At 40.8% G+C, this 25,372-nt stretch overlaps 1 protein-coding gene across 6 annotated transcripts in view; it reads right to left on the bottom strand.

Moving 5' to 3' along the window:
* Positions 1 to 23,565: 23,565 nt before the first annotated feature.
* Positions 23,566 to 25,372, bottom strand: part of LOC106085266 (protein FAM13A) — a 186,542-nt gene continuing 184,735 nt past the window's right edge. For all 6 annotated transcript variants that reach the window (XM_013249431.2, XM_013249432.2, XM_013249430.2 and 3 more), the window contains one exon: positions 23,566 to 25,047. In XM_013249431.2, coding sequence (XP_013104885.2) covers positions 24,364 to 25,047 — 684 coding nt within the window. In that variant the 3' untranslated portion in view covers positions 23,566 to 24,363. The remainder of the gene's footprint in view (positions 25,048 to 25,372) is intronic.

The following is a 25,372-nucleotide window of genomic DNA, read 5'->3' as shown; positions in this document are numbered from 1 at the left end:
CACTTTTTCTCCATAGCAGTCCACCACACTACTGAGGCGTAAGTAAGTATTGGTCTAATCACGCTTCTGTAGAGCCAGTGGACTATCCTCGTATTCAGGCCCCATTTCGAACCTACGGTCCGTCTTAGTCATAGTCCCCAGCATCTGTGAGCCTTCTCAATACGCTCCTGAATTTGACACTTCCAATTAAGTTTTCTATTCAAGATCACTCCTAAGTATTTGACCTTGTCAGATATCAAAATCGTTTTATTAAGGAAACGTGGTGCATCAGGCATATTTCAGTCTTCTCTGGGTTAACATTGAGACCTCTGGGTCTAGGACCAGTCATATGCCATATGCAAGACCCTTTCGTCCCTTCTGAATAGCTCGATTGGATCCTTACCTCTTAGAAGTATTGTAACATTGTCTGCGCAGCATACGGGTTCAAATCGCATCTGTCAGCATGGTTGGTGGTATACTCCTATGGTGGTTACTCCTATAGGTAACCACCATTAATGGTGGTTACCTATAGGAGTGGCAATAAAATGCCCCCCTGTGGCATGCCTTGTGCTACTTTCTCCCTTATATTTATGCCATGGGACACACAGTTTATCCACCTGTTCCTTAGCATATGGTTTAATCAGTCTCTAAGGACCGGGTCCACCCGATACTGGTCTAAGGATTGGATCAATGTGTCGGTCCGCACAATGCATACCGCCAGGGTGTACATTCTTCTATTTTATGCACAACCTTGTGCAGGGCAATTTCCAACGTGCTTTTGACATAGGCATGCTGTTTGTATTTAAGCAGTTCGCTGGATGTCCTACTCTGTATCATGGTGTCCACAATACGTTTGAGAAGAAAGAAAGAAGATTTTGAGAAGAAAGAACATAAGGCTTATGGGTCTGTAGACATTTGGTGACGCATAACTTGTTTTGCCGGTCTTGGGTATAAACACCACCCTTGCCTCCTGCCAGACTTTCGGAGTATATGCAAGTCCTAGGCACGCTGTGAAAATATTGGCCAGATGAGGCTCCAGATAGTCCGCCTCTTTATGTTTGAAGCTCCTCAAGGATTCCTTCACCATAATTTCCGTAATTATAAACCTTCGGAGGCCACCGTAGCGCAGAAGTTTGCATGTCCGCCTATGACGCTGAACGCCAGGGTTCGAATCCTGGCGAGACCATCAGAAAAAAATTTTCAGCGGTGTTTTTCCCCTCCTAATGCTGGCAACATTTGTGAGGTACTATGCCATGTAAAACTCTTCTCTCTAAAGAGGTGTTGCACTGCGGCACGCCGTTCGGACTCGGCTATAAAAAGGAAGCCCCTTATCATTGAGCTTAAACTTGAATCGAACTGCACTCATTGATATGTGAGAAGTATGGCTCTGTTCCTTAGTGGAATGTTCATGGGCAAAATTTGCATTACTGTGTCAAAATACCTGATAGAGCCGATTGCAAGTGCAATAACCCTGGTAACAGTAGATGACTATGTGGGCTTTGTGGTACACTCTGTAAAACTAGGTCTGAGCATATTGTGAATATTATCGGATCACTGAAGTGTGTATCAAGCGGAGATCCTTGAAATAAAAGAATTGGCGATACGGCTCAAAGTTTGAAAATATTTTTTTTTTACTTTTTATAAAAATGCTATAATCCCATATGATGCATTGCCACTGTGTCAGAATATTTTTTAGCTTCTTACGTTGTAATACTTTGTATGATGTACAAGGTACATGATTTTAATACCGAAGGTTCCACACTAGATGACTATGGGGACATTGGGATACAGTCTGAAGAACTACAACTAGGCATATAGAGAAGGTTCACACTCTGTAGCGTGTATCAAGTGAATGTCCTTGCAATAGCAGAAATGGCGATATGGCTATGGCTACTCATTGTTTGAAAATAATTTTTTTTTTTCACAAAAAACCTCTAATTAATCATCCCATTAAACATCCTTGTTTTAAGTTTCAAACATAAAACAAATGCTAATGATTGCGGTTTAAATATTTTGTGCTATCATACATATGTATGTGGCTTGCTTTAACATTGCCACATAAGCAGAAAAAAAAACTGAAATGGAGCATAATTAAATTGTGGTGACAGTGCAATGTGAGTCCGGACCCCATGACCCCACCTCAAAGTGTAGTGTATGCGGTAGTAGTAGCTGGCGGGTATAAATTAAATTAAATTTTAGATTTCACTTTGCAACGAGCCACATGGAATGAATATCCAACACATGTTTCATGTACTCACGCAAGGGTATCACCGTGTGTATTCACAAGAGCCTTCGCATGTACCTCGTACATCATACAGCGGAGTGGCATGGAAAAAACATTTTCACAAAATGATACAACGTTGGGAGCTTAAATACACTCTGACATAGTGGTAATGCATCATTTGGGATACATGTCACACAGACACGCATATATGTGCACATAGATATGTACAGAGATGCTACTCCATATCCTTATTTACAAACATTTCATACAAATTGTATATTGCAACCTATACGAACAGTGGTGAACAACGACGTTTTTATAGCTACCACACTTAACTTTTGGAAGCCAATTTTTAATATTGGGTTGCCTAAAAAGTAATTGCGGATTTGTCATATAGTCGGCGTTGACAAATTTTTTCAACGGCTTGTGACTCTGTAACTGCATTCTTTCTTCTGTCAGTTATCAGCTGTTACTTTAAGCTTGTTTTAGAAAAAAAGTGCGCGAAATTTTGTTTACATTTGTTTGTTTGACGTCAATTTTAATATTGGAGCCCACAAAGGAGCATTTTCGTCATATTTTACTTTATTATTTCCGTAAAGGAAAAAACGCGGAGCAGGTTGCTAAAAAGTTACGAGATGTGCATGGTGATAAAGCCTTAAAAGGAAGACAGTGTCAAAATTGGTTTCGGAAATTCCGTTCTGGAGATTTTTCACTTAAAGATGAGCCACGTTCAGGTCGGCCAAATGCAGTTGATGATGACCAAATCAAAGCATTAATCGAATTGGATCGTCATATAACTGAGCGTGAGATAGGAGAGAAGTTAAATATACCAAAATCAACCGTTCATTATCACATAAAAAGTCTTGGACTGGTGAAAAAGCTTGATATTTGGGTACCACATGTATTGAAAGAAATTCATTTAACAAACCGAATCAACGCTTGTGATATGCACCTTAAACGCAATGAATTCGATCCGTTTTTAAAACGAATCATAACTGGAGATGAAAAATGGATTGTTTACAACAACGTTAGTCGAAAACGATAATGGTCCAAGCATGGTGAACCAGCTCAAACCACTTCAAAGACTGATATCCACCAAAAGAAGGTTATGCTGTCTGTTTGGTGGGATTGGAAGGGTGTGGTATATTTTGAGCTGCTTCCAAGGAACCAAACGATTAATTCGGATGTTTACAGTCAACAATTGGACAAATTGAATACAGCCATCAAGGAGAAGCGACCAGAATTGGTCAATCGTAAAGGTGTCATATTCCACCAGGACAACGCTAGACCGCACACATCTTTGGTCACTCGCCAAAAACTGAGTGAGCTTGGCTGGGAACTTTTGATGCATCCACCATATAGCCCTGACCTTGCACCATCAGACTACCATTTATTTCGATCTTTGCAGAACTCCTTAAATGGTAAAACTTTCGGCAATGATGAGGCTATAAAATCGCACTTGGTTCGGTTTTTTGCAGATAAAGGCCAGAAGTTTTATGAGCGTGGAATTTGTAATTTATTTATTTACACCCGCACAACAAGAATATAAAATTCTTATAATTAAAGTGCGGGTAATATCTCCAACAATTGTACATAGTAAAAACCTAAAACTAAGAATCTATAGCTATACAATACATCACAGATTTTGAATGAATAACTTACGGAAAAAACTAACAATTGTGGCTTTGTAGATTTGAATTTTAAAGAAAAAAAAAAAAACAAAAGTGAATTTATCAATTAAAGAGGAATTAGTAGACTTAGTTGATCCGAAAAAAAAGAATTTAAGGTAAGTATAGAAGAATAAAAATAAATATATAAATGAGTCTTAACATTCATCAACTTAATGCAGTAAAATGTTTCCAAAGTCTGGTTTTAAATGTTGCCGAGTTACTGAGTAATTGCAGATCGTTAGGAAGAGAATTCCAGAGACGTACAGCGAATATGAACATATGCCATTCAGAAACAAGCCTCCGATACATTTTGGGAATGATTTTTTTACCTCTAGTAGATCTGGCGAAATCAATAAATCCATACAGATATTGTGGGGCCTGTGTGTAGATCAGTTTACTAGTAGATCAGAATACTAAATTTGCCAGGAAGATGGCAAAAGGTTATCGAACAAAATGGCAATTATATATTTGATTAAAGTTCATTCCAAGTTTTATTAAAAATGCATTTACTTTCTTTTAAAAATCCGCAATTACTTTTTAGGCAACCCAATATATTGTAATAACCATATGCCACCCATAGAGTACGTCCTAAACATTATGCTTACTTTACTTTAATTGGCTATGACAGAATAACCTAACCTAGAATAGCGTTCCAAGCGCCTCGATCTTCTGCGCTCATTCTAAAATCTCTGACACCAAGTTTCGAGGTGTCTCCCACAACTTGATCTTTCCATCGGGCTTTTGGTCTTCCCGGTTTGCGTGTACCACCGTGTTTGCCTTCAAAAGACTTCTTTGCTGGAGCTTCTTCATCAATTCTGACAACATGACGTAGCCAACGCAGCCGTTGTACTTTGATGCGTGTAACTATGCTATCGTCGTCATACAGCTCGTGGTTCATACGTCGCCTATAGTCTCCGTTAACGCAAACTGGTCCATATATTTTACGAAGGATCTTTCTCTCAAATACTCCAAGCACTGCCTCATCTGCTTTCACAAGTACCCATGCTTCAGAACCATATAACAGCACGGGTAGTATCAGTGTCTTGTAAAGTGTAGTTTTCGTCTGTCGAGAGGTGGCCTTGTTTCTAAACTGCTTACATAGTCCAAAGTAGCATCTGTTTGCCAGTATTATTCTTCGCTTTATCTCAAAACTTGTGTCATCCGTTTCGGTTACGGCGGTGCAGAGGTAGATAAAGTTACTGACTATCTCAAAGTTGTGGTTCCCAACTTTTTCCATGTTCTTTATCTGCTCGGTTGTACAAGGCTTTTTGGGAGTGCAAACCATCCATTTCGTCTTATCTCCATTTACTGCCAGACCCATTTTCACTGACTCTCTTTCGATTCTTTCAAAGGCTGCAGTTACTACTTCCGGTGACCTGCCTATGATATCGATATCTTCGGCATAGGCGAGTAGCATGTGCTCTCTTGTGATTAGTGTGCCATATCTATTCACATCTGCATCTCGTATAATCTTCTCCAGCAGGATATTAAAGAGATCACACGATAGGCTGTCTCCTTGTCTGAAACCTCGTTTGGTAAAAAATGGTTCGGAGAGATTCTTTCCTATTCTTACTGGGGAACGCGTATCAGCAAGTGTCATCCTGCAGAGTCTTATTAATTTTGCAGGGATACCAAACTCAGACATGGCTTGAAATACCATTGAACGTAAAGGAGGATCGAAGGTGGCTTTTTAGTCAACAAAGAGATGGTAGGTGTTAATTTGTTCTTCTGTGAATATCTGGTCTAGGGTGGATTTACCTGGTCTAAAGCCGCATTGATAGGGCCCAATTATCTCATTGACTTTAGGTTTTAATCTTTCACACAGTTCGCTCGAGAGTATCTTGTATGCGATGGGGAGGGCGACTTATTCCTCTGTAGTTGGCACATTCCGTCTTGTCTCCTTTCTTGTGTACGGGACATAGTATGCTGAGGGTTCAATCATCGGCTATGCGTTCTTCTAGCCAGATTGCGCAGATAAGCTGATGCATATGCCTTATCACCGTGTCGTCTCCGGTCTTAAATAGTTCAGCGGGTAACCCGTCGGCGTCTGCTGACTTGTTGTTCTTTAGTCGGGTTACTGCTACTTGGACCTCATTCTGACTAGGAGGTAAGCATTCTATACCATCACCAGGGATTGGTTCTGCGGTATCCTCTACGCCGCCAACATCGGACACTAGCAGTTGGGTAAAATGTTCTTTCCATATCCTCAGCATGTTGTCTGTGTCAGTTACCAGATTTCGTTCTTTGTCTCTGCAGGAGGATGTGCCTGCACCAAAGCCATCGGTTTGGTGTTTAATTCTTTGGTAGAATTTCTGGACTTCATTCTGACTCCTGTACATCTCAATTCAGTTGCACTCACGTCTTTCCATTTCCTTTTTCTTTCTGCGGAATAGACGTTTCTCCTCTCTCCTTTTCTCCCGATACCTCTCCTTCATTTGGCGCGTTGCTACTGATTGCAGGGTTGCTCTATATGCCGCATTCTTGGCTTCAGTAGCGAAGCATCTCGACACTCTTGGTCGAACCATGGGTTTCTTGGAGGAGGCTTCCGGTACCCAAGTACACATTTCGCGGCATTTTCCATCGAATGGGCAATAGTTTGCCACTGCGCCATTATATCATCGGAACAAGGAGTGCTTTCATGAAGCAGTTGGGTCAGTCGAGTGGAGTATGCCGCTGCCATTTGTTGTGTTTGCAGCTTTTCAATGTCCAGCTTCCGTGCAGTGTCAGATCGTACTTTCCTCGCTATGTTCAAACGGGTGCGAACCTTTGCTGTAACAAGGTAATGATCCGAATCTATTGGGTTGCCCAAAAAGTAATTGCGGATTTTTTAAAAGAAAGTAAAAGCATTTTTAATAAAACTTAGAATGAACTTTAATCAAATATACTTTTTTTACACTTTTTTTCTAAAGCAAGCTAAAAGTAACAACTGATAACTGACGGAAGAAAGAATGCAATTACAGAGTCATAAGCTGTGAAAAAATTTGTCAACGCCGACTATATGAAAAATCCGCAATTACTTTTTGGGCAACCCAATATATTCGCTCCACGGATCGATCGTACATCTGATACGCTGGATGAATGCCTTGCATCTATCACAACATGATCAATTTGGTTTCTCGTGTTTTGCTCGGGTGACAGCCATGTGGCTTTGTGAATATTTTTATGTTGAAATCTGGTGCTACTAACTACCATGTTTTTTGCCGCGGCGAAATCTATCAGCCTCAACCCATTACTGGACGTTATCTCGTGGAGGCTAAACTCTCCGACTGTTGGACCAAAAATGTCTTCCTTCCCTATTTTCGCATGAAAATCTCCCAGAACGAATATCATGGGCGGGGCAGTGGTCATATTCTCTCTCTAGGCGCTTGTAAAAAATATCCTTGGTCTGCTCGTCTTTGTCTTCCGTCGGGGCATGGGCCCAAATAAGGCTGATGTTGAAGAATTTGGCTTTTATGCGGATTGTGGGTAGCCTCTCATCCACCGGAGTAAAGCTGGAGACAAGGTGTTTCAGTCTCCGACTAACCACAAATCCACAGCCAAATTCATGCCTCGTGTTATGGCAGCTTTAGTATAGTTCGTCACCGTTTGGTGTTGTAGTGACGCCATTCCCAGTCCATCGCACTTCCGGTAAGGCGGTTATATCTGCCTTGTACTTCTCTAATACATCCGCCAGCGCGTATACTGCACCTTCTCTATAAAGAGTGCGGACATTCCAGGTGCAGATCCGCAAATCCTTCTCGGTGCTGCAAGTGATAGCATGTGTAGGGCATGCGGGGAAGAAGATGAGACCTTGGAGCCTTTCCTTTGTCATTGCCCGGCTTTCGCGGCTAAAAGACATCTGCACTTAGATGGAGACACAATAGCAGACATGAACCAACTCAGGGGAGTGGTATTGAAAACAATTAAGGATTTTGTAAGTAGCACGGAATTCCTAACTTTTCTTTTTAGAGGTTACTTTATAGTTTTTAGAGCGCACAACAAGCCGATTACTGGCTTAGGTATCTCTTTTCAACCTAACCTAGCCCTAACCTAAAAATACGACATCGTCCACATAGTTTCGAAGTTTCGAATTATCTTCTTGGTTTGGTCGGCCGAATCTTATATATCCTGCAACATGGATAGCATTAGTCAAAGTTTTTGGACGATTTTTGCATAGGTACATTGTAGCAGATATTGGAACTCATCATTCAAAATTGTAGAGTAATCGAATAATAATTGCACCCTCTAGGGGAGCAATTGGTCCATTTACAGTCACAACCAATTTCGCCCAATTTCAATCCCATCCAGTCATTCCACAGACAGACGGACGGACAGTGCTTAAACTTACAAGTTAAGGCAATCCAGAATATTTATGCTTTATAGTATCTTAGACCAACATTTCGACACGGTTTAGTACATTTAGTATATCCCCATGTTAAGATGAAAGATACAATGAATAGTTATACTTGACCTCTCAGACCCAATCAAATCTAATGTGGGCCAAACCAGATTATTTGTGAGTAAATATGTCATGTGGACCATTTTCCCGTTTGAACATCTTTACCAAACCTGAATAGACAACCTGTATTAAACCACTGTTGTGGACATGGAATAAGTATTTCTATGTTATATGGGACATCAAAACTGCGAAAGCGATCATATGACAAGCTGTGTCTACCGTGTCTACTGGAACCGAATAATTAAAATGCAAAACAAAACCCTTAAACACTCAACATGAGAGTTTAGTGTGTCTGTGGATATTCCATTTTTTGCATATGTTCATGTAAAAAAACCTAAACGTGACAAGGATAACAGCCTGCAAACAAAATATAACGTACAACACTAGGATCGAGTGAGTGAGTAGGTTCGCATATGATTTGCCGGCAAGGGTGTAGGAGTGCGTATGTGCATACGTGTTAGTGGGGATGGGTGTTTTTACGGGTACAAGCATAGAATGCATAAATGTGCGTTCGGAATGACACTCAAGGTAAAATGAGCAACCAATAGCTGATTGTCAGTGTGTGAGTGAGAATACCAAACACATTAAGCACGAATCCCTAGATACGAGTACGACGACTATGTATGCATTTGTTGTCAGGTCACAAGTCATTGCTAAGGATGGTCCTTTAGCCAGTCACTGTGTTCCAGAAACCAAACAATGGCAACAAATTAGAATTGCATGAAGAATTCAACATTTACCCAGTGGGGCTATTTGGAAATATTGTTCCATTCATTTCTTGTTGCCTAGAGGTAAGTGATGCCGTATTAACCTTCATTAAGGTTATTGAGGCACTTATAGGGACATCTTCTTTTTCTTATTTATAGAAATCAATTTGTGTTTGTATGTTTGTCTGTTCCGTATAGACTCAAAAACGGCTGAACCGATTTACATGAAATTTTCACAGATGGTAGAGTTTGGGCCCCTGGTGAAAAAAAGGGCACTATATTTTTTGATATCCGAAGGGGGGCGGAACCTCCCTATAGGGACGATAGATTTCGGAAATGCGTGCATTGATTTAATCTAAATTTTGTACGTCACCTTATGGTACCCTAAAAACACGATATTGAAAAAAAAAATTGGGATCAAACAATCGGGGGGACGCCCGATCCCAAAACCCACCCGAACGGACATATGCACTAATTGGGACAATATGGGTATCAAATGAAAGGTATTCAAGAGAAGAGTACGAATTTGGTATACAAATTTCACTCTGGGGGTCCCTCACCCCCAAAAAAGCCCCAAGAGGCACTTTCACCGCTTTGGGCAATATGGGTATTTGAGAGTAGAGTACGAACTTGGAGGAGCCGGGGGTCCCCCACCCCTAAAAACACCACCCAACAGAAAACTTTAACCGCAATATGGGTATCAAATAAAAGGTATTTAAAAGTAGAATACAAATCTTATTTTTTGGTGTTTGAGGGCCGTCCTCACCATCCAAAACTCCCCAGCAGGACAAATTTACCGATTGGGAGAATATGTGTATCAAGTGAAAGCTATTTAAAGGTAGAGCCAATGCTGATATAAAAATTTATTCGTTGGTGTCCAACAAAAACCCCTCAACAGGACAAATTTGCCGATTGGCAAAATATGTGTTTCAAATGAAATCTATTGGGTTGCCCAAAAAGTAATTGCGGATTTTTCATATAGTCGGCGTTCACAAATTTATTAACAGCTTGTGACTCTGTAATTGCATTCTTTCTTCTGTCAGTTATCAACTGTTACTTTTAGCTTGCTTTAGAAAAAAAGTATATTTGATTAAAGTTCATTCTAAATGCATTTACTTTCTTTTAAAAAATCCGCAATTACTTTTTGGGCAACCCAATATTTAAAGGTAGAGTCCAATGCTGATATAGAAATGTATTCCTTGGTCAACAGAACATCTTTACCGACTGGGACAATATGGGTATCAAACGAAAGAGATTTGAAAGCTGCGTACACATCTGTTATAAGAATTTGGTCCAAGGTATCTAGGGGGCTTCCCCAATTCAAAAAAAAAAAAACCCAAAACAGGCATAAATATCCAACGTCACAAAATGGGTATCGAATGAAAGGTCTTTGGGACTTGACTACGAATCTGGCATGCAGAATTAGGACAGAGTCGGGGACCGGCCCACACACTAAATACCCTTCAATAGGACGTGTAGTTCGATCGGGATAATATGTCAATTAAAAGAAAGGTCAATGACAGTATATTTCGAATCGAATGTTGGTATAAGGATTCAAGTATCTGGATCACGTCCTACCATTCCACAGGACAGTAGATCGTGACAATAAAAGACTCAAATAAATTGTGGTTTGGTCTATAGCGTGGGGGGAGCGATCCTCTCCTCCCAATAAATGCTACGCCAAACTGTCATGTAGGATGACGGAGAATATATTGTAAATGAAAGGACGTGTCAGAGGGCAATCCCCCTCCCCCTATCCTACCCAAAAAATGGAATTAAGAATAATATATGAATAATATGAAATAATATATGAAGGCCGATCAAGATAGAATAGAACAGAAATAAAAGGTCTTTGGTAGTAGAGTACACTTTTTACCCTCAAATTGGGATGGACACAGGAGGACCTGTGGATCTTTAAGATGCCACGCCGCTCGCACTCGGCTATAAAAAGAGGCCCCTTATCATTGAGCTTAAAACTTGAATTCGACCGCACTAATTGATATGTGAGAAGTTTGCCCCTTTTCCTTAGTGGAATGTTCATGGGTAAAATTTGATGTTTGTTTATAAGTATGTGGGTGGCCGCCCCACCCTGCATACCCCGCAAACCGGACATATTTGTGGATTATGGCAAAAAGGGTCTCAAATCTGTATATATTTCATGGCCAAGTGTTTCAGGGACACCTCAGCTCATAAACTCCCCCTTAACCACACATATATACCGACTATATGTAGCTCCAGTATTTGATTTTCGGTAGTGGAGTATGAATCTGATATCCATTTTTGGGGTAAAGAGATTGGCTACTCCAATCCACCACCAAATCCAAGAGAATAAAGTAGATCTACCCTATTTCCAAAAACCACCAAAGCCACCAGCCAAATGGAATATAAACCAATAGTTACAATATGGGACTCAAATGAAAGGTATTTGAGACCAGAGAACGAATCTGATATAAGGGAATCCGCCTCACTCTCAAACACTCCCCCATACCGGACTTACTTCCCGACCTTGGCAATAAGTAAAAGGTATTCGGGAGAAGAGCACCAGTATAATATCCACATTGGCGCAAAATAGCTGAAAGGCCGTACCAGCACCCCCAAACAGGACTGATTTCCTGACTTGGCCGTATAGGACTCAGATAAAATTATAGAGTGAAAGAAGGCGCCGCAGAGCGGGCCCTGTCCAGCTAGTCTTATATATAAAATTTATTTTTTGTTTGTTTGTTTATTACCTAGAAATTTTCATAGATTTTGTAGGTTGGTCTGGAAGGAAACATAGGCTATATAATTTTTTGATATCGGAGGGGGGGCGGACCCTCCCCCTTACTACAAAAGTACTACCCGAAAATAAATGTAGACCGATCAGGACAATATGAATTCAAATGAAATGTATCTAAGAGAAGAGTACGAATTTCATAAAACAAGTTGGGTCCAAGTACCTGAGGGGGCCGCCCTGGCCTCAAAACTCCTTAAAATAGGTTTATTTGACAATCGTGACAATATGGGACTAAAAGGTATTCGGGAGTAGATTACGAATATGGTCAGGAAGTAGGAATAGGCTTTATAATTTATTGATAATGGAAGGGGCGGACCCTCCACCGTTACCCCAAAAACACCACCCAAAATCAAAAGTGGAGCGATAAGGACAATATGGGTATCAAATGAAAAGTATGCGGGAGTAGATAACGAATCTGGCATACAAATTCATGTCGAAGTATAGGGGGTCACCCCACCCCCACAAAAACGTCAAAAATGGGCACATTAGCCAATCAAGGATATATGGGACTCTGTTTGTTTGTTCCGTATAGACTGAAAAACAGCAGAACCGATTTTCTCGAAATTTTCGCATATTGTGTAGTTTGGTCTGGAAGGAAACATAGGCTATATAATTTTTGGGTATCGGAAGGGGAACGGACCCTCCCCCTTGAGTCTAAGTACCCATCGGGCCGCCCAACCCCAAAATTCCCCCAAACATACACATTGGACGTTCTTTCAATATGGGGCTCAAATGAAAGGTATTCGGGAGTAGATTTCGACATCCAAAATCAGATCGAAGTATAGGTGGTCACGCCACCCCTCAAAACGCCATTAGACCCATTATGACTATGTGATACTTGGCTGAACCGATTTTCTTAAAATGTTCATAGATTGTGTACGTTTGTCTGGAAGGAAACATAGGCTATATAATTTTTAGATATGGGGTGGAGGAGGACGCCACCTATATCCGAAAGTGGTCCGACCAGAAAACGAATATGATATTTAAATTTGGGTCCAAGTACCCAGCGGGCCCCCCACAACCCCAAAACTACTCTGAAAAGATAAATTCGAAATTCATGTCAATATGGGACTCAAATGAAAAGTATTAGCCAGTCGATTACAAATATGGCATAAAACATTAGGTCCAAGTAATGGAAGGTCGCCCACCCCCAAATACCCCCAAATGGGCATATAAGCCGACCATGGCTACATGGGACTCAAATAAAAGGTATTAGGGAGTAGATTACGAATCAAGTTTAGGTGGCGCTTTTCCTCCTAAAGTTACATCAAATGGGTTATTTGACCCATTATGACAATATGGGACTCAAATGAAAGGTGTTTGAGAGTAGAAAACGAATTTGATATCCAATTTTGATGTAAATATTATTTTACCAAAGTTTGTAGTGCGAAACCTTTGTAAAGTAACCAATTACTAAAAATTTTATTAACCAACTAAATTTTAACCTTACACTCTATGGGGTTAGTTAAAATAATTTTCTTAAATTATATTATGCAAGTTCTAATATGTATTCGTATATTTGCATAGTCAAGTGCACAACGAATTTTAGCAACCACCATCATTGCATGCCAATTGGTTTATTTCTAAGTGCATTGGGTATCCCCCATTATGATGTCTCTCTTGTTTGAAGGGCATCTGGTCAAAGAGGACAGCAAGTCAATATAAACGACAGCCAATGTTCCGGCCAAAAAGGACGTTGTTAGAGTATTTGCATTGTGGTTTGGTCAGACTGTCTGTCTGTTGGCCGGTAAGTCTATGGTTGTACGAGTAGAATTTTGTGCATTTGTTTCTTTAGATTACATTGAACTGTCCATAGACACCAACCATAACAGGATGTCTGAAATGCAAAAAGAACTAACATTTAATTATTGTAAAATGTTCAAAACCTGTTTAGGTGCTTAAAATCAAGGGATTATACATTTAGACATTTAAAACCAGGATATTATATATCAGTAGTGTGTTATCTGTGCTAAATCTAATACAATACAACTATTACAACATTTTTATACCCTCTACCATAAGATGGGGGGTATACTAATTTCGTCATTCTGTTGGTAACTACTCGAAATATTCGTCTGAGACCCCATAAAGTATATATATTCTTGATCGTCGCGATATTTTATGTCGATCTAGCCATGTCCGTCCGTCCGTCTGTCGAAAGCCGCTAACTTCCGAAGGAGTAAAGCTAGCCGCTTGAAATTTTGCACAAATACTTCTTATTAGTGTAGGTCGGTTGGTCGCAAGGGAGCTGGAGAACGCAGTGAGCTGGAAGACACAAGGGAGCTGAAGGCCGCAGTTGGTCTTGTCACGGGGTGCCTGAAAGATACCTTTTTGAAGACATGTTCCGAACGAGTACCGCCGCATAAAATCAACCAGTCATGGTGACCACCAGAACTGAAGTTAATCAGGAGGGAGTGCAGGAGGCTTTTTAATAAGGTCATGAGAGAAAGCGGCAGAGGGCTGGGACGAATATCGTAAGGCCCTTGGCGGGTTCAAAAAGGAGACGCGGAGGCCAAAAATGGAAAAATTTAGTAAGGCAACTAGATTGCGCAAAGTGCTTTAGAAGGGTCGTAGCGCACCTACACTCATAGAAAAAAGTTTGCTGGTTAAGAGCAGATACTGTCTGTTATAGCGAAATGTTAGGAATTTCAGATCAGCAGGCTACCTAAAAAACAATAACAAAAACAATAACAAACAAAAAAATAAAACAAATTAAAATAAAATAAAATGATACAAATCTCCTGAGTTGGAATACTGGCGAGAACACAAAAAAAAAAATTTTTTTCAGCGGTCGCATCCTAATCCTGGGGACATTTATGAGCTACTTTGCCGTGTAAAAACTTCTCCCCAAGGTGATGTTGCTACGCGGCACGCCGTTCGAACTCGGTTATAAAAAGGAGGTCCCTTATCATTAAGCTTAAACTTGAATCGGACAGCACTCTTTGCTATCATAGCAAATTTTTTGCCTGTTCAACGTTAATACGTGTTCAATATTTTAGCCGATTTTGATAGTTGAAATAGCAAACGAAAATGTTTGTCTAAACACCAGGCCTTTATTTGTCGAAACAGCAGTCATGTCTGCTTTCCCATATGTTTTATCAAAAAAAAATTGCCATTTTGAATAACAAATTTCGTTGAGTGTAGTTCTCTGAGAAGGAAGAAAAGGACGTACATCGAAAGCGATCAGGAGACGTTGTTTAGGCTCCGGGTAAACGATGTGATAGGGGTTACCGGGCATGAAGGGATTCTGGGGAATTAAGGGGCAGGCGCCAGGTCTTGCCTACGTGCCATTTGTCGAACTACTGAACATCGTAGAGGAGATGGCCAGATCGGTGTCGGTGGTAAGATGAGACTTAGCGTATGGCTGGCGAACAGCTAAGGCGCTCCGGCCTGTCATCGACAGGAGGAGGACGAAGGAGTTACAGGCGTTCGATAAGAGGTCGCTGAGGACATTGACAGAGGTCATAACCGGACACTGTGCTATAGGCCGCATGAAAATAACTGTACTTTTAATTCATGTATAACGTCTATTGTCCGATATTGTCCGAGATCTTAAATTTTATTTCGGTTCTCTTTCTATCTATGGTATTACAATGGACCAAACTGGCCTCCCTATGGGTAACCCATTCTATCTAACCTAACAATCGAAACGGATGGGTCATCGAAACGGATGGGTCATCCGGTTGGATTGGGCTCAAGATGTGCCAGCGCGGAAAGAACGAAATGTAAAAGGTACAGCAGCAACTAGTGAAGCATCTAAGGAGTAATTGTCCACACCGCAAGTGTTCAGTGTGCTGAGGAAGAGTGGTTCCACTGCTTTCTCAACTGCGCCTGGATGCGCAAGGAAACTCATCATGACAAGATCGAACGAACTCCTGGTGGGCTGGTTGGTCTAAGAAAGGGCTGCAGAAAACTCTTAAGCTGGGCGAAAGATACAAGGGCACCACCATTTAACTGCGACGTCTATAAGGCTGAGCTAAGAAAATACAAGGGCAAGCTGAAAAAGGCTAAGAACAAATCCTGGGCGGAATTCTGCAGCTTCATAGAGGAAACATGTGAGGCCTATAGGCTAAGGATCCCATCCTCGAGGTCTATTACGGTGGGAGACATTCAAAATTCAGAGAATGTATGGACAATGTCTAGTGAGGAATCACTAGAACTACTCCTTCCCGGGGAAACTCTCCAACGGACAAAGTGGCGCCAGAAGAGGTTGTCACTGGTATGCATTTGTCGGAGGTTAATGGAGTTGTGTCTGTGTCGAAAACCTTTCGGGTAAGAAAAAGTTTCGACTTTCGAAGTCGCCAGGTCCTGACCATATATCACCGGTTCCTTGGCTTAGGATGTTATGCTTTGCTTGTATCGGCCTGTCGTATATACCTATGGGATGGAGGGACACAAAGGACATTTTCATTCCAAAAGTAAGAAAACTTTACCACACGAAGGCGAAATATTTTCGTCCTGTTAGTCTGTCATCTTTTATGCTGAAGACGTAAGAGAGATTGATAGAAAAATATCTTATGGCAAAGATTCGGCCTTCACTACCTAGTCACCTACATAGAGGGTTCTCTCGCTACCAAGGAATATACAATGATTGAATTTCTTGACAATAACTTTCTTACTACCGTAAGAAAGTTTATTAATAACTTACTTACTAAAAAGATGCATTGCGGAAGGCTTGGGGTCTGTAGACCTACAAACATGAGTTGGCAGGGGAAACCTTAAGGAGGTATACTGTCTCCTCTACTTTGGAATATATCCATTAACAGTATTTTATTGTCTCTTGAAGAAAAAGGTATTAAAGTGCTCATCAGCGTATGCTGATGACTTTGCTATCGCGGTTAGGGGAAAGTTTCCCAGCAATCTTAGAGATATACTTCAGGAAGCTGTACCTGCGACAGCGAAGTGGGCTACCGAAAGTGGTCCAGGCGCAAATCCGTCTAAGACGGAAATTGATCTTTACAGCAGGAGTTATCCCCAGTGGCACCTATCTCTCTTCATTTGCAAAAGTTGGGCCTTAAACTGCTTGTTATGCATTGGGTATATGGTATTGTGCTCTGGTGGACGACGCTTCAAAAGTCCAACCACTGTTTAATTCTCAGTCGTATCGAGAGATTGGCTGGTTTGTGCATCACAGCCACACTGAGGACGACACCATCTGAGGCAAATGCAAATTTTGCCCATGAACATTCCACTAAGGAACAGGGGCAAACTTCCCACACATCAACGAGGGCACTCCGATTCAAGTTTAAGCTCAATGATAAGGGGCCTCCTTTTTATAGCCGAGTCCGAACGGCGTGCCGCAGTGCGACACCTCTTTGGGGAGAAGTTTTACATAGCATAGTACCTCATAAATGTTGCCAGCATTAGGAGGGGACAATCACCACTGAAAAATGTTTTTCTGATGGTCGAACCCAGGCGTTCAGAGTCATAGGCGGACATGCTAACCTCTGCGCCACGGTGGCCTCCATTTTAGGCATTGTATCGAATTCTACACTTAGTGCCTCTGAACATTGTGGCTAGGCAAATTGCAGTGACCACTGCCGTGAGGTTAAGGGAGCTTTCTGATTGGTCATCTGGCGGCTGCGGACACTGTGTTCCAGGCAGTGTGGATTACACCCTATCTAAGCCGCTTTTTGATAAAAATTACTGTACCACTATTCCTGATAGAACCGATTGGAACTACGATATCCCTGGTAACAGAAGTTACATAGACTTCTATACGGATGGTTCCAAACTAGATGACCAGGTGGGCTTTGGGGTGTACTCTAAAGATCTAGAACTGGTCATATCGAAAAGGTTACCCGACCATTGCAGTGTGTATCATGCGGAGATCTTTGTAATTAAGGAAGTGGTGGAATGGCTAAGTTATAATGTCATAACGACTAAATACCTTTTCAGACAGCCAGGCAGCCATTAAAACGCTGGAGAACGTATTACTGAACACAAAAATCGTCCTCGACTGTCGTAGATCTCTCAACGAGATGGCTGAAAGTTTAAGATTCACCTGTTATGGGTGCCAGGCTACAGATATATGCCTGGGAGTTGTAAAGCGGACGAGCTTGCGAAGCTAGGAACTATCTTACACATTCCAAGAAGAGACTATAGAACACCTGCTGTGTGTGTATCCCACACTGAAAGTTGGAAGGAGTTCCACTTTAGGTTCTCATTTCTTCGAGAACATGTCTGATTTAGCATTGCTGAGCTTTTTAAAGCGAGCTGGATGGTTCAATGGAAGGAACTAGAAGACATCTTCCGGTCGAACTTAACGCGCTTTAACTTGTCCTTTTAACATTTGCCCATTTTTATAGATATAAAGTTTTGTATGCTATTGCGTGAGCTTTTTTCCTGCTTGAAAAAAAGATTTTTTTTTGAGATATGTTTTTTTGTAAATTGCCTACAGATGTCTAACTGCAATTATATGGCGTTTGTCTACATCCGAAATAGAACCCTCTACCAAAACAAACAGCAAAATATGTATTGCTCTTCAACCCTTCGAAGTAGTGTGGTGTATGCTTTTCCACAACGGCCATTGGAATCTTTCACATTCCAACATATTTTATATTTGTTGGAATAAACTCATTGGCAATTATATTTGAAGTGGCCATCTCAAAGGCAATCAACGACAATAGTGCTTTGGACTAGAATAATTCAGAGATTAGAAATGAATGCATCCGAAATATAAAAGATAACTTATTTTCCCTTTAACTACTTCAGCTTCTGCTAGGAACAAAACCACGTTGAGGATAGTGATGCTAATGTACATTACCACTTGTGGGTCAAGATTTAAATTAAAGTAGCAGGGTACTTATTAAATATATTTATACGAACTGAGGAAGGAATAAATGAGTGAATTGGTCGTAACTACTCTAAACTACCAACTTTTTATTAGCTTATTTTCATTGACTATGAAGTTAGGATGAAAAAAGGGTGCGATTATAAATCCGCCCCATGCCACTAAGGACAATGTCCATTGGACATACACTAACGCCAGCTTGTTGTGCGCTTTAAATACTCACAAGTAATCTCGAATAAGAAAAACTAAGTCAGGTATTCCGTCCTACTTACAAAATTCCTAAATGATTTCCATATCACGCACCCTTAGGTTCATGTCTGGTATTGTGTCCAAAGTTCCCGTGTTTATTAGCGCGAAAGCCGAGAAATGGCATAGGAAATTTTCCAACGTCTCATAATCTTCCGCACATACCCTACACATGCTATCACTTGCCGCACCTATTCTGCATAAGTGAGCTCGCAGTCCTATGTGTCCCGCTATGACACCAAAAGCTATACTGACCTTCTGTTTACTTCCTTTCAGTAATAGCCTCATCTACTTACGATCCAGTTCTCTCCGTAGGATTTTTGTCGTCCTACTGACCGTTTCTCTGTTCCATTGTGTTACATGCGGTTTCGTCGCCCAAACCCTAAACTCGGACTGCGTCGACCCGAAAGGCTTTGGGTTAACCAAATTTATTGGTGGCAGTCCTTCACTGCCAATGGTCTACTTTCTCATTCCCAGTTACTCCGCTATGGCTCGGCAACCAAACGATGCAGATCGTGCTATCCTCAGAGAAGTTGTAAATCTCCTTCTTACATTCCAAGACTATTCGTCTTGGTTATTATTACATTTTACAACCCGTAAAGATGTTCATACTCGACGACCTCGCGTTAGCATCAAACCACCTAACGCATTCTGTGATCGCCCGGATCTCCGCCTGCCGAACCGTATTATGGCCAATCAGTCGAAAACACATCTCATCTCCTGAATCCTGAATGTAGGCCCCCAGGCGCTCTGTGTTCTCTAGCTTTGATCCATTCGTGTAACATGATATTGCAGATGGCAATACAAGGGGGCGTCAATCCGCTGGCAGCAGTGACTCGACCTCAAGTGTCGTCTCAGGTATCCGATCGGAAACCTCTTCTAATCCATCCGGGTTTCCTATTGTCGCCTCGATTATACCACAATGGTATGGCCTGGTCCTTTCCTCTATCCATTCTCCCATCGCCTAAAGTCGTATAGCCGCAGTTGCTGCATCACACATAGTCTGTACGTCTATGAGTCAGATATCAAAAATTAATCTCCAGTACCCTAGTGGACGTGGTCCTCATCGCTCCGCCTATGTCAAGACAACATATCCTCTGAACCTGTTGTTTTATCCTTACGTTGCATTTTTTCTCCATCGCAGTCCACTTTATTACTGAGACGTAAATAGTATTGGTCTAATGATGATCCTATAGAGCTAATAGACTACCCTCGGATTCAACTCCGTTATGAGCCTACAGCCCATCTACATAGTGGCCAACAACAGTGAACCTTCTTGGTACGCTCATGAATGTGACACTTCCAATTCAGTTTCCTGTCCTAGATCACTCCCAAATATTTGATCTTTTCAGATGTCGAAATCATCTTCAATATCTGACATTTTTCGTTTTCCTCATGAACAGGCAGATTACAGTCTTCTGTTGGTTGACATTGAGACCCCTAGGTCTAGTCCAGTCATTTCCAAGACCCTTTAGGCCTCTCTGCATAGCTGATTCGGATCTTTACCCCTTAGAAGTAATATAACATCGTCCGCGATGCAGATGGTTTCAAATTCCTCTTCAGTAAGCATCCGTAATAGATTATTAATGGTAGTCACGCATAGGAGTGGCGATAAAATGCCCCCTGTGGCGTGCTCTGTGCCACCTTCTCGCTTATATTAATGTCATGGAATCCACAATTTATCCATCGATTCCTTAGATTATCCAGCCTCTAAGGATTGGATCAGTGTGTCGGTCCGTACATTGTTAAAAGAACCCTCGATGTCAATGAACACAGTCAATGAGTACGCCTTGGCATAGAAGGATTCTTCTGTTATATACATAACTCCGTACAGGGTAGTCTCCACTGACCTTCCCTTGAGCAGTTCGCTGAATGTCCTACTCTTTATCATGGCATCCACAGTACGTTCCATGGTTTTGAGTAGAGTAGAGTAGTTTTAAGAAAGGATGTAAGACGAATAGGACTGTGGGCATTTGGTATCGCATAACTTGTCTTGTAGGGATTGTGTATAAATACAACCCTTGGCCCCTACCCGGCTTTCGTAGTATAAGCAAGTCCTAGGCACTCTGTGAAAATAGTGGCCAGATGGGGCGCCTGATAATCGGTTTCGTTCTGTAGTAACGTCGGAAATATTCCGTAATGTCCGGGTGACTTAAATGGCTGGTAGCTTCTCAGGGTTTCCTTAACCATAAATTCTGTAATGATAAGCCTTTGGTCAACCTAATTATTCCCAGATTCCGGTGTCTCCGTGAGTACCCTGTGGAGTATGCGTTTTCATCAAAACCCTCAAAATGCCTTCCAATGTTTCTGCTCTCAAAGTCATAGCTAAACTTTACATGCAAATTTCATCCAAATCGGATGGTATTTACGCCTTCTAGGGGCTTAAGAAGTCAAATCTGAAAATCGGTTTTTATTTATGGGAGCTATAAACATGAACCGATTTGAACCATTCTTGGTACAGTTGATGAAAGTCAAACCAAAACACCTCAAACTAAATATCAGCCATGTCGGTAAAGAATTGCGCCCTCTATAAGGCCAAGAAAACAAGATCCAAGATCGGTTTATACGGCAGCTATATAAAAATATACACCGATATGGCCGATTTACAATTCAAACTTACACTAGAACACATAGTCCGACGGCGAGGACGCAGAAGGCGACACTTTTAACCCACTGCTGGCTATCCAACATATTCAGTATGACAATACTCCCGTAGCGATGTAAGGCCAGAGCAAGATTGGCAAACCAAACAGAACCAGGGTCCGGGATTCTTTTCATTGGTATTACGGTCAGGCAGTCTAAAACAGATCTCAGTCCCCGGGTTCTAAATGTAAAGCCCCAGACCCACCCTGTCCTCTAGCTTTGATCCATCCGTGTAACATGATCTTCCAGATGGCAATACTGGGGTTCCATCAACCCAAGACTGTGCCGATGGCAGCAGTGCCTAGCACTCGACTTCAAGGTTCATCTCAGGTACCCGATCGGGAACCTCTTTCCTTCCTTCCAGGTTTCCTATCGTTGCCTCGATTATACCGCGATGATATGCGATGGCCCCATGAAAGCGCATTTATAATCAGATTTCGCTGAAATTTGACACAGTGACTTATGTTAGGCTTTACGATATCCGTGTCGTATATGGTTCAGATCGGTCCATATTTGGGTATAGCTACCAAAAAGACAAATATTTTACTCTACAAAATTGATCATTGGCGAATTTGGTCCAAATCGGTATATATTTCGATATCGCTCCTATGGGGACATAAGTTATGCATTTTTCACCGGATCATAACGAAAGGTGGTTTACATATATACCCGAGGTGGTGGGTATCCAAACTTAACGCCTTTTTACTTGTTGCTTTTGGAAGGATGCCACCGTAGCGCAGAGGTTAGCATGTCCGCCTATGACGCTGAACGCCTGGGTTCGAATCCTGGCGAGACAGTCAGAAAAAATTTTCAGCGGTGGCTTTCCCCTCCTAATGCTGGCAACATTTGTATGCCATGCAAAACTTCTCTGCAAAGAGGTGTCGCACTGCGGCACGCCGTTCGGACTCTTCTATTAAAAGAAGGCCCCTTATCATTGAGCATAAACTTGAATCGGACTGCACTCATTGATAGGTGAGAAGTTTGCCCCTGTTCCTTATTGGAATGTTCATGGGCAAAATTTGTAATTTGCTTTTGGAAAGAAATTACCATTGTATCCCTCCAACCCGAAATTATTTATAACATGCTAATAGATGCCAAGTGCATATAACTCTCTAAAATATAGAACACAGCTGATAGTTGCAGCTGTGATAAATTATCTGGTCGCGTCGATTCAAAGTATTCGAAACCACAAGAATCCCCAACTCAGACAAAATTTCTTCGAAAATCCCTGACAAAACATTTCAGTGAGTTCTTTTCTTAGTTCGAAGCGTGTGTTTCAATTTGAATGACAAAGTGAATACAGACTCTTAGCTATGATGGGGAATACAAAAACAATTGGGGACATGGTTTAAAACTGTATAGGACTTAGTCATTCTGTTTTTATTGTCAAATTTTTAAATTTTCCCATATACAAGCGGCACGTATTCAAATGGGGAATTCCATTTTTGTTGAATACAATTTGCCACTGAACGAACGTACGAAGTGGAGGTGTCTCCCATAAGCCCGCAAATAGAAAGCCAAACAATAATGACAAACAAGTGTTTTGGTTTAGATAAGTATATCAAATATTTATTTATAATAGTTCTTTGTTATACTCTTATATTGTTTTTGTTTTTTTATTTTTTTTTTGTTTTGGTTTTTTTTTCTTTATATTTCTCATTTGTTTTTTTTTTTTTTGTCTTCAAATATTTGCTTTGCTGCTTTAGTTACTGCTCCTTTTAAATAATTTTTACAAATACATAATATATATTTCTGTTTACTTTTCAATAAGTTTTTTGTTTTTTAATAATTTATTATTGTTTGCATACTCGTAGATAGAATACATAATATAATGATATTTATATATATATAAAAAAAATGTGAAACAAAAAGTGGACACAAAAAATAAACAAAATGGTTATTCAATATGGCATTTCTCCAAAAAAAAGAAAACATATAAAAACGCAAGAAGTACATAAACGTGTATAAAAAAGTTAAAAACAAAAAACATTCAAATAAATTAAAGACAATAACAATTAAATCAGGAGGGGGGGTTATATAGATAATCGTATATTTTTTTATAATTTTTGCTTTTTGTTGCTCTTTCTTCTTCTTCTTCTTCTTTGTTTTTTTTTGTTTTCATTTATATCTCTTATAGAATATTTAATAATCTTAAGTAATATTCATAGAAAATACAAGGAGCCAAGTCTCATCAAAATCAAATTTTCAAAATTTTCCTTAGAGTCCCTTGCTCCTTTAACAGAGAAAAAATCGTCTAAACTGTTACATATATAACAAAACAAATGTCGGGTTTGTAACCAAACTTGTATTCCTTTTCAAATTCTTTGTAACGCTTTAGAAACGTTTCAAAGAAAGAGAATTTAAAAAAAAATAAACAGAGAGCTTTAGGTCTCTACATAACGTAACGTGATAACGTAACGGAGCAACAAACAAAAGCTCTGCCAGTTCGTGGAGGTGTGATTGGGTTTGGGTGTAGGTTTGTGTGTGTGTGTGTGCCACTTTGGGTGGCCGACTGTGTGTGTGTGTGTCAGTGTGTTTTCAGTGTTTTGTGTAAAGCTTTGTCTGTTGTACCGACCCAACAAAAATATGGGTGGGATTTTCCTGTAAGGTTTGTAACCATACTAAAGAAAGTCTTATTTCCATAAGCTTTCGCTGCTGCTATGCCCATTCACTGAAAGCTGTTATACTAAAAGCTTTCTGCCAAAACTATAACTGTGCTACACTCACCCAACCTACCACCAATCACACTTGCTGGCATCATCAAGCAGCCCAGAATGTGCCTGTGTGGGTGTGTGTGTGTATTGCTGAGAGCAATCACCAATTTGTGGTAGTGTTGGTCAGGGTGGTGTTCATTCTACTAATTTTTTAAACGCGCTACTTTTCTTAACTTTCAACGCGATATTTGTTTCTTAATCAAAGCCTGCAAAAGACGAGTCTTGGCTTTCTTCTCCTTATATTGAGCATAAGTCTCTTCGATAGTTTTACGATCGCTTTTAAGCATTTTGCGACCATTCTCCTCCTCGAAACAAGTCTCAAATTCGCGTATGACTCGCTTTAGCTGTTTCTTCTCCTCCCTTGTCTTGTCCAATTGTTCCCATAGCTTTTCAATGCTCAAACAGCTAATGTTTTCAGTTTGCTCCTGTGCCTGCTGCTGCTGCTGCTGTTGCGAGGATTGCGCTGTTGTGGTAGTGGTCGACTCATCCGAACTGTTGGTGGGCACTACCGAATCGGTTGGTGAGTTGGTAGTTTCAGTGCTGTTATTGGAAGAATATTGTAGATGTGTTGATTCAAAGACCATAGCCTCGTGTTCCAGTATGGTGGGCAATTCGGGTATGCCCACCGACATGGACCCACTTAGGGTGACACTGCGTGAGACCATGCGCTTTAGCTGACGATAGCGATCGTATAGAGGTCGCGCAGCATCACGTTCATCTTTGGTGGATGGCCGTCCATAGAGAGATTCAAAATAGAGCAAACCATGCTGCACTGTGGTTTTCTCTTGCACCAATTGATCGGCTGTTAGCTCATCCAAAACTTCAGAGCGCTTGCTGCCTTTGCGTTTCTCAGCCAAACTCTGCAAGAAAAGGAGAAAAATAAGAGTTAGGTTAGATTTTTCGATCAATGATAAATCCGTCTGAGAGGAAAATGAAAACTGTTTAGTGAAGCAGATAAAACACGTTCGGCTGGGACGAATGTTATACCATCGCATTTATAAAGTTATTTAAACGGTTTCTTTCTACAGGCAGAAAGGATAATGGGAAGTCACAACAACAAATACCCATACATTTTTTAAATGCTTGGATAAGAATTGCGCCCTCTAGAGGCTCAAAAATAATATTCGAGAGATCATTTTATATGGGAGCTTTATCAGGATTTGAACCGCTTAGAATCATACTTGC

Source organism: Stomoxys calcitrans, chromosome 5 (genome assembly GCF_963082655.1).
Source record: "Stomoxys calcitrans chromosome 5, idStoCalc2.1, whole genome shotgun sequence".
In the NCBI taxonomy this organism is placed as follows: domain Eukaryota; kingdom Metazoa; phylum Arthropoda; class Insecta; order Diptera; family Muscidae; genus Stomoxys; species Stomoxys calcitrans.
Note: the sequence above shows the minus strand (reverse complement) of the source record. Positions and strands in the feature narration are given on the sequence as shown.